This window comes from Borostomias antarcticus (assembly GCF_949987555.1).
Source record: "Borostomias antarcticus genome assembly, chromosome: 14".
NCBI classification, from domain to species: domain Eukaryota; kingdom Metazoa; phylum Chordata; class Actinopteri; order Stomiiformes; family Stomiidae; genus Borostomias; species Borostomias antarcticus.
Window position 1 is genome coordinate 3620354 of NC_140247.1, and position 10000 is coordinate 3630353.

Here is a 10000-nt window from a genome sequence, read left to right on the forward strand (position 1 = left end):
TTTTTTTTAGTTTTTTTTAATTAAAGACAGTTTTTGGTGGCCATAAAGACTTTCATGCTATTCATGTGCAGGCCATCGGGGACCAAAACATGGTCATAGCACATTTAGTGGCCAAGTGGCCTGGATACACCCATGATTAATCTGTCCTCAACACCAACTAGGTCCTATAGACCTTATTAGGATGCTTAGCCTACATAGATAGTATCATGACATTCATGCTTCCGCTCATCGATGCTCAGATGGAGCTTGGCATCCTGTGCAGCGTGCGAGTGTGGCGCCGAGGAACAAACCGCAGACCACGTCATCCAGGACTGTACGATATATCGGACACCCAACGGAATGCGTGGCCTGACGGTCGTGGATGACGAAACATTGACGTGGCTCCTGCAGGTGCGCCCGGTTATATAGCCCGGGTGACCCGGGGGGAGAGGACGAATCAACCAGAAGAAGATGACATTCTTAGGATAGAGCCTACAGTAGCATAGGCTGCATGCACTCACAAGTCTGTACTTGCAGAGCCAGCCTAATGTTTTGCGTGCTACTTCATTAACAGTGGCATCAACACTCCCAGTACCTAAGTTAGGGTAGGGCATGTGGCTGGCTTTTGGGGAATTCAGAATCCCCTCTGAAACCCTATCCGATGACACCAGTCAAAAATTAACACACAGAAACGTTCATGAATGGTGAAAGACAGACATACTGGATGAATCCTCTTCCCTGTATGAATCCCATTTTGTGGCGTATCTCTTCATCTCCTCCACACTGGATCAGTCGCTTCCATCACCCGTTCATCACAGATGAGACATGTTTACATTATTCAATAACCACACACAAGAACTCATATCAGAAACACTAATTTCCTTACTGTGTGTGTGTGTGTGTGTGTGTGTGTGTGTGTGTGTGTGTGTGTGTGTGTGTGTGTGCGTGTGTGTGTGTGTGTGTGTGCGTGCATGTATGTGCGTATAACAGACGGGTGACAAATTGTGTGACATGTATTTATATACACTGAGCAGGCCCAGTTCAAGAGGAAGAGATCTGAGTGACTTTGAAACAGGATTGGTTATTGAGACAGGGATGCTAGGAGCTTCAGTCACAAAGAGCGCTCAACCGGATAATGTTTCAGCAGCTTAACGCTGCTTAGCACCGGCACGAAAATAGATCCCTTTATGTTGGTTTTTCCTGGTTATTTGTCACCTATTTGTGTTCACATCTCTGTCAGCAGGTCAGAATACAGCATTGCTGTTGGTTTCAGTCAGACAACATGTTCTCGCATTGACTCTGGAGGAGAACAGCAGACACATCGCTCTCCTACTGCTCTCTCTCTCTCTCTCTCTCTCTCTCTCTCACACACACACGCGCACACACACACACACACACACACAGGGCCGTCCGGGAGATATGCGAGGCCCTGTGCGAAATAGGCATTGCGAGGCCTTTATGCTCTATGCATGCATGTCTTATTTCCACATGGCACAAAATACACACATCATGCACCTTCCACGGTCGTGACGTCGCCTCCCATACGCTGCACTGCTGAATATAGACAGGGCTGCCAACTTCGACCGACAGTTTGGAGTGAGATTTTTTCACTTAGTCACAAGCACCGCCCCCCGAGACGCCCTAACCCCCCCTCCCCCGACACAGCTGTACGTCATGAAAGCGTACTGTTTTCCAGTGATATGTGTAACATGTAAATAGTTCTCAAAGCAAAAACTAAATACAAAAATTAAATAACAATCCCTTCCTGACGCGAGGCCTTCTAAAGCGCGAGGTCTGGTGCGACCACCCCTCCCCCCTCCCCCCGAGCGGCGGCCCTGCACACACATACACACTGAGCAGGAACAGCAGACTGGGAAGGAGAGAACAAGAAAAATTGAAGAGGAGAGAACAGGGCGAAGAGTGCAGTGTGGCAGTGTTGCGAGTGTGTGTGTAACAGATTGTGGATAATGAGTTCATTTGGCGAACATTAAATACGTCCTCGTAAAGAACAATACGACCAACTTTGCGGCCACACCTTTATATTTATTTCCTCTCTTTCTCTCTCTCTCTCTCTCTCTCTCTCTCTCTCTCTCTCTCCAGGGGCCTCTAACCACCATGGTCAGGCGACCCTGCGGGCCCCCATCCCCCCTCCTCACAACCACCAGACCCTGTCCCACCACCACTCCTCAGCCAACAGCCTGAACAGGAACACTCTGCGCGGGGGCCGCAACCCCATCCACGCCCCCCCCTCCGGCCCCGGAGACGGCCCCACCACGCCAGAGTCTGTCCAGCTCCAGGACAGCTGGGTCCTCAACAGCAACGTTCCCCTGGAGACCAGGTGAGACCGCTGGATCTGTACACACACACACACACACACGATCAGGACACACACACATGCACACGCGCACACCACACACACACACACGATCAGGACACACACACATGCACACGCGCACACCATACACACACACACACACACACACACACACACACACACACACACACACACACACACACACACACACACATTATCAGTACACACACACACATTATATGTATGTTGATTTTCTGCAGGCATATGCACACACACACACACACACACACACATGCACACGCGCACACCACACACACACACACATTCTCAGTACACACACACACATTCTCTGTATGTTGATTCTCTGCAGGCATATGCACACACACACACACACACACACACACACATGCGCACACACACACATGCACAGACACACACAGATAGACAAACACACAGATGCACTGTAATAGATCAATTCAAATGAGTGTATTCTCTGTTCAAGACATTGTCATAGGAAATCTACACTGTGAATCCTGTCTTATAAAGTGAGAAGCTGCATCCTGTTTATTGCTCTGACCTCTTATCTACAGGTCTTCTGATTGACTTTATGGCAGGAGACCTCACCAGAGGTCCCCTCCTCCCAGTTAATCTTTGATCTCTGTAAATGTTCAACTTCAGCAGTTGACCCTCCGACCTAGCGTACTCACTTATAATTGGCTTTAGTATTTGCATATGCATGCATGGTTACACCCATAGGGTTAATAATGCTCTGCTTTGATGCCAATCACGGCTCTTGGTAGATTTTCCCTTCTCTGAGAGTCCGACTTTGCAAACTCGTAAACTATTTGGAATAAAAGTAGCCAGCTTGGACTTGCAAAGATGAACCTTGGCATTCTCGACTACTCTTTTCTTAATTATTAGAATAAATCTATAACAACACACACACACACACACCGTCTAAACCAGACACTTTTAGAATAATCACTAGCAAGGAAAAACCCTTTTGCACACCTGTAGTATGACAGGTGCGTAGGAAGGAGTCAGAGGCCAACAGTAATTAAATGAATAAGCTCCCGCACTCTGTCTACCTCACTGGCATATAAACTTTATTAAACTTTCTTAATATGACGTTTCAGTACTTCTTTTTTTTTTTTCCTTTTTTTTTCCCCAAGTCTGTTTATTTGCATTTTCATTGACACATTAAACACTGTATACAAAATAAAATGTTACAAAGACAGTACAAAATTATCAAACAAACAAAGACAAGTACATACAAAATATACCGTATAGTTTTTAAAGCTGCTGTACATGGCGACCACTCACATTTTACATTGTGATAATGATAGTGTTACAAGAGTATACTTATTGCCTAGCTTCTACATAATCCAGAAAGGGTTGCCAGGTCTTATGGAACTTCTGAATAGAACCTTGTAAGGTGACATAACATCCTTGATCAAAGCAGTGTAAGTGGGGGGCTGTGCCTGCTTCCAGTTAAGAAGAATCAATCTGCGTGCTAAAAGCAATATGAACCTCACCACAGTAGAAGAGAATCGTCTAAGAGGGCTATCCTCTCCTGGCACCCCAAATAGAGCTAATACCGGGTCAGGTTCCACCGTGTGCTCCAGGAGATCAGAGATTTAAAAATTTAGTTCCAAAAATTGGACAGTTTTGGGCATAGCCAGATCATGTGCCCCAGCGACGCAGGGGCTACCCCACAGCGGTCACACAAAGGATCTATATTAGGATACATTTTAGAAAGCTTGACCTTTGAAAAATGTAGACGATGCAGCACCTTAAATTGAATAAGACCATGCCTAATGCATATAGATGCTGAGTGCACTTCCTGCTGTGCCTCTAACCATCGCTCCTCCGTTAAATCAACGCCCAAGTCTCCCTACCGGGCGGCTTTCAGATAATCCAGAAACACAACTAACTGATTAGACATATGGTCATAGATATAGGATATTACCCCCCTAGACGAAGGCTCGCACAAAAACAAAGATTCCATCTGGGAGTCATTAGGAGCATCAGGAAAGGTTGTTGTATTGGATCTGATATAGCTACGAATTTGTAGAAATCGAAAAAAATGGGTTTGAGGGAGATCAAATTTATTACGGAGTAATTCAAAACAGGGAAACGTCCCATTGATATAAAGATCTTTTTTTTTTTTATGCCATTACGAGTCCATAATTGAAAAGTATTATCTACCAGAGAAGGACGGAAATGATGGTTTGCGCACAGAGGGGCAAGGAGAGAGTTCCCATGCCATCCAAAATGTTGTCTTATTTTAGACCAGATTCTAAGGAACTGTTTCACAATAGGATTGGCTCTAACCCTAACCCTAACCCTAACCCTTGGCTCTAGCAAACTCCAACTGGATAGGAAGGGAAGAAAATAGCAACGCTCCCAGAGAAGTAGGATGCCATGAGGCCTGTTCAATCTGCAGCCAGGCAGGTTGAGCATTCAAATCAACAGCCTGACCCCAGAAAGAGACAGCTCGCACATTACAGGCCCAATAATAAAGTTGAAAATTAGGCAGTCCCATACCTCCTACCCGTTTCGGTCTTTGTAAAAAGTCCTTTCTAATTCTAGGAGGTTTCGAATTCTAAATAAAACGGTTGATTTCCCTTTCTAGATGTTTAAAATGACTTATTAATAACAATGTGGATACATTGGAAAATAAAATAAAAATTGGGGTAGAGTATTCATTTTCACAGCATTAACCCTTCCTGCCAGAGATATAGGGAGATGGGACCACCGACCGAAATCATTAATGGTACGTTCTAACAGAAGTTTGAAGTTCAACTTAAACAAGTCAAGAATAGACCTTGTCACAACCACGCCCAGGTATCTAAAGGACTTATCAGCCAACTTAAATGGAAATTGGGAGTATGATAGACTCTGAGCAGCTTTGTTGATGGGAAACAGTTCGCTCTTAGACAGGTTGAGCTTGTACCCAGAGATCCTACCAAACTTCCCCAGCACAGACATGACATTAGGGATTGATTCAACTGGGTTCCGGACATATAATAGTAGATCATCTGCGTACAAAGATACCTTGTGTTCCCTCTCTCCTCTAAATACCACCTGAAAGTTACAAAGTGAGCGTAGGGCAATAGCCAGGGGCTCGATGGAAAGTGCAAATAATAGAGGAGAGAGGGGACACCCCTGTCTTGTGCCCCACTGAAGAGGGAAATAGTTTGACCTAAAGGCATTAGTCTGGACAGAAGCCGAGGGTGAGATGTAAAGAAGACCGACCCAGGAGATGAATTTCCTGCCAAACCCAAACCTCTCCAAGGCGGAGAAAAGAAAATCCTACTCGGTCCCCAGACCCGACTGAATGCTTTTTCTGCATCTAATGAAATGATCACCTCTGGGCATCGGGGGCTTGGGCTAGGAGAATATATAATATTGAAAAGTCTACGAAGGTTGGAAAATAAAAGTCTATTTTTAATGAAGCCGGTTTGATCTTGTGAAATAATTGTAGGAAGAACTTTTTCTAGACAAGTGGCCAGTACTTTAGCTAATAACTTTGTGTCTACATCCAGAAGGCTGAGGGCTCAATAGGAGCCCGGGTCGAGTGGGTCCTTATCCCGCTTAAGAAAAAGAGAGATGCAGGCCTGGTAAAAAAAAAAGTTGGGGGAAGTGCATTGGCGTTACATGATTCGTTAAAAACATCAAGCAGTAGAGGGGAGATCAACACTGAAAAAGTCTTATAGAACTCAGAGCTAAAACCATCAGGTCCTGGAGCTTTAGAACTTTGCATGCTCTTAATAGAATGATTCAATTCCTCCAGAGACAGGGGCTCTTGAAGTCTTGCTTTATCTTCTGCAGATATCCTTGGGATATTCAATTCACTGAAAAAGTCATCTACTAAAGAGGTGTCACCCTCTGACTCCGAGGAATACAAATGAGTATAGAACTGTTCAAATACCTTATTTATATCCTGTTGGTCGACAGTTGTTCGAATTTCTGTTATCATTCTCAAAGCTGCTGATTGTCTAATTTGTAAAGCCAGAAGATTCCCAGCTTTCTCCCCATGTTCGTAAGACCTGTGACGGGCTTGTAATCGCAAGCGTGCATTTTCATTTGTCGATAGAAGGTCGAATTCTGTTTGAAGAGCAAGTCTTTCTTTGTATAGGTCAGGAGTGGGAGATACAGAATAATGGAGGTCCAAATCCAAGATCTGATGAGTAATGCCAGATATACGACCCGCTCGCTGCCTACTAGAGGCTACTAGAGGCTACTAGAGGCTACTAGAGGCTACTAGAGGAGATTATTTGGCCACGAAGGTAGGCCTTCAGAGCTTCCCACGAACTGCTCTTTGACACTTCTCCAGTGTCATTCGTAGTCAAAAATCATTCAATCTGGGATGTCATGAAATCTGTGAAGGATTTGTCTGCTAGCAAAAGATTATTGAAGCGCCATGTCCTGGGCATATTTTTGTTCAGAAATGCCAGCTGCATTAGGTGTGGGGCATGATCTGAAATAACTATGGTCTCGTAATCACACCGCCTAACTGAAGGGAGAAGTTTACAATCAATGAGAAAATAATCAATTTGGCTATACGAATGATGAACAGGGGAGAAAAACGAATAACTACAAGATGATGGATACTTGAATCGCCAGGGGTCAGTGATTTTATAGGTATCGAGGAATTATCTAATTAGTTTATCAGATTTTGTCAACAATTGTTTTTTTTAATCTATCTAGTTCAGGGTCAAGTACGCAGGTTAAATTCCCCACCCATGATTAGGTTATGAGTATTCAAATCAGGGAGGGATGCAAAAATTGTTGAATAAAAATGCTCATCATCACAGTTTGGGGCGTAGATATTAGCTAAAGTCAGAGGAGTGTTATCTAGGTGCCCTGTAACCACCACAAATCTACCATATGGGTCAGAGGTAACAAGGGATGAAATAAAAGGATAGTTCTTAACCAAAATTGTAGTATTTAAAATTACAATTTGAATGGAACAATTGGCCAACCCACCCCTTACGTAACCAAAAATGATCCTGATTTCTCAAATGTGTCTCCTGCAGAAACGCAATATTAGCATTAAGCTTTTTCAAATGAGTTAGGACTCTTCCCCGTTTCACAGGATTATTAAGACCCTTAGTATTCCAACTTACATATTGCACTAGACTTTCCCCTTTAGCACAGAAAGATGTCATATCTACCTAAACCAGTGACTAAGATATTACTCATATTTCAAACCAATGTGAATTTAACAAGCAGCTTTGTAAGATGAATAATGCACAGACAAAACAAGACGAGAACAAGAAAACCACCCCCCATGCCTTTCCCCAAATGAAAAGAAAAAAAACTTTTTTTTGCACAAATCCAAACATTGCGTAGTCACTACACCAGCTAAACTACTACTGAACTTCAGTTCAGCTGCAGCTCCCTTTCAAAACTAAAAGAGTCAAACACATTTAACATTCAACCATACTATAACCATAAAAGAAAAATATCGGGCTGTTATACAAAAACTGAAAGCTGTACCCTGTTGTCCTTATGTTTCGTAGAGGGCTTCTTTGGATTTAAGTAGATAAAATAAAATAAAAATTCCAGAAACTTGAAAAGTCAATTTTAGAAATTAAATCTAGAGCTTGAAATTGTCCCCAAAAAATATAAACCTTCACAGCTGAACACCACATTGTGCAGATCCGGGCCTGTGTTCATAGTGTTCAATGGACCATAACGTTAGTTCTTCCATCAATATACAATTACAGTACATATATACAGTACATTTCTCCTGTAGTCGTTTCAAGTCGCGGGACTGAGACTCATTCTGGCGATCCAGTTGTACAATCTGCTCAAGTGCATCGTTGAGACTCTGTGCCATGGTTACCATGATGGTAGCTTGCTCCACAGTCACGTCTTTATGGCGCGGTGTAGTTTCCCGATTTTGCCCTCCAAATCATGGCGTAGCTTTTGAGTGTTGGACATTGCCTCCGTCCAAAGAGCTTGTATGTCCATGCTCAAATCTTGACGAAGGGAGGCGATTTCGGCTTTAAACTCTTCCAGAGAAGCTTGCCGTGATACGCGTAACTCAGATCTCAATGTTCGTAAAGTGAGCTGCGTCTCATCCGCCATCTTAGCTAGCTAGCTATAACTTTTTGCCGTTAGGTTCTTTATGCAGAAATTCACTTTCCTGAATTCACCCACTTGTGAAATACGGCTCTACGCTATGACCTCTCGTTCAATACTTAGTATGGTATTAAAATAGGTAATATTTCACCATAAAAGGCTATTATGCGTTTTAATTAAAGAAAAATACACGGGAGCTCTGGGACTTTGGTCTACTCCATTGCTCGCTGCTACCGGAAGTTAGGTTTCAGTACTTCTTCATTTGAACCTCTTCATTTGCTAGCTCTCACTGCTACCCTCTCTCTCATTCTCGCACCTTCACACCCCCTCTCTCTCTTTCTCTTTGTCTCTCTCTGTCTCTCTCTCTCTTTCTTTCTCGCTCTCTCTCAATTCAGTTCAATTAAATTCACTTTATTGGCATGACAAATTGTTCATCTGTGTTGCCAAAGCTTTTGATACATTAAAATGTATATAAATCGAAAAAATCTACAAAATAACAATAATTATTTAAGATTTGGCACAGTAAATTAACATTAACACTGTAACAGATCTCTCTCTCTCTCTCTCTCTCTCTCTCTCTCTTTCTGTGTGTGTGTGTGTGTGTGTGTTCTCTGGGCCGTAGTTAGTCTTCTCCTGCTGTGGGAGGAAGGGGTTGGGGGCCCCAAGGTCTCCAGCTATATGCACTATTCATCAGCCTGCTCATCTTTTAATTCTGCAGTACTGACCTCAGGGCTGCCGCAGCCAGACCGCAGCTCCACGCTACATCAGTCGCTGTCTCGCAGCTGGTGCAAACTGGGCCAGTGTCGGGGGCCGGGGTTCGCGCCCGGGTCTTGCGAGATATGGGACATGTCCGCGATTAAATACAATAAAATGTATGCCAAGCACATCCACCATGCTGGTGCAGGACAAAATGACATCCGGTAAAGTAAAGTTCAGGTCCGCACACAGCTACTCCACAGGGCTATTTATTGGGTAAAAGGTGAGAACGTTTCGACCCGTGTGGGTCTTCGTCAGGTGATGTTTGTCACTGCCCCAGCCCCTTAAATAGGGTTCCCCTAACAACATGTCCACGATCCCACAGTGGAGTGGCATATCGGACCGCCACTCCCAGGGGCGGTGAGTTTAGCTTCGGCTCGAGGCTCCGTCGCTCTATGGCAAGACGCCCGCCGTCTGAGTCACAGGCTTGAGAGAGTCAAGTAGCTGGGTCTCTTTCCCGAATCGCCAACCACAGGGCGGTGTGACTCTCCACAGCAACGACAGGGCACAGTTGGACTCTGTATATATCCCGTCCGTTCCCCCATGGCGATGTTGCATGCTGGCTCTGCATCGCCATGGGGGAACGGAAGGGATGTTTTGACGTTCAGTGCAGGTCTGAGTGTCTAAATGTTCCTCTGATTAGAATTACCACAGTTAGTTGAACCCAACTGCACAATCAAGGCTTTTAAATAAAAGGGCTTTGTCTCTCATACACACCCACACACACACACACACACACATACACGCACACAGGCGCACACATCACACACACACATACACACACACACGCAGGCTGTCATCACTCTGGTGCCAGTGTGTGTTTAAGATCAGGTGGCGAAGGCGGGGCATGGGCTCCGA

General features: G+C 44.4%; 1 protein-coding gene across 1 annotated transcript in view; it reads left to right on the forward strand.

Moving 5' to 3' along the window:
- The window catches only part of LOC311317958 (teneurin-2-like), a gene marked incomplete at both ends in the record, with an annotated part of 184904 nt that overhangs the window by 150602 nt on the left and 24302 nt on the right, over positions 1–10000 (forward strand). Inside the window, one exon of the mRNA XM_084449114.1 lies at positions 2080–2317. Coding sequence (XP_084305240.1) covers positions 2080–2317 — 238 coding nt within the window. The remainder of the gene's footprint in view (positions 1–2079; positions 2318–10000) is intronic.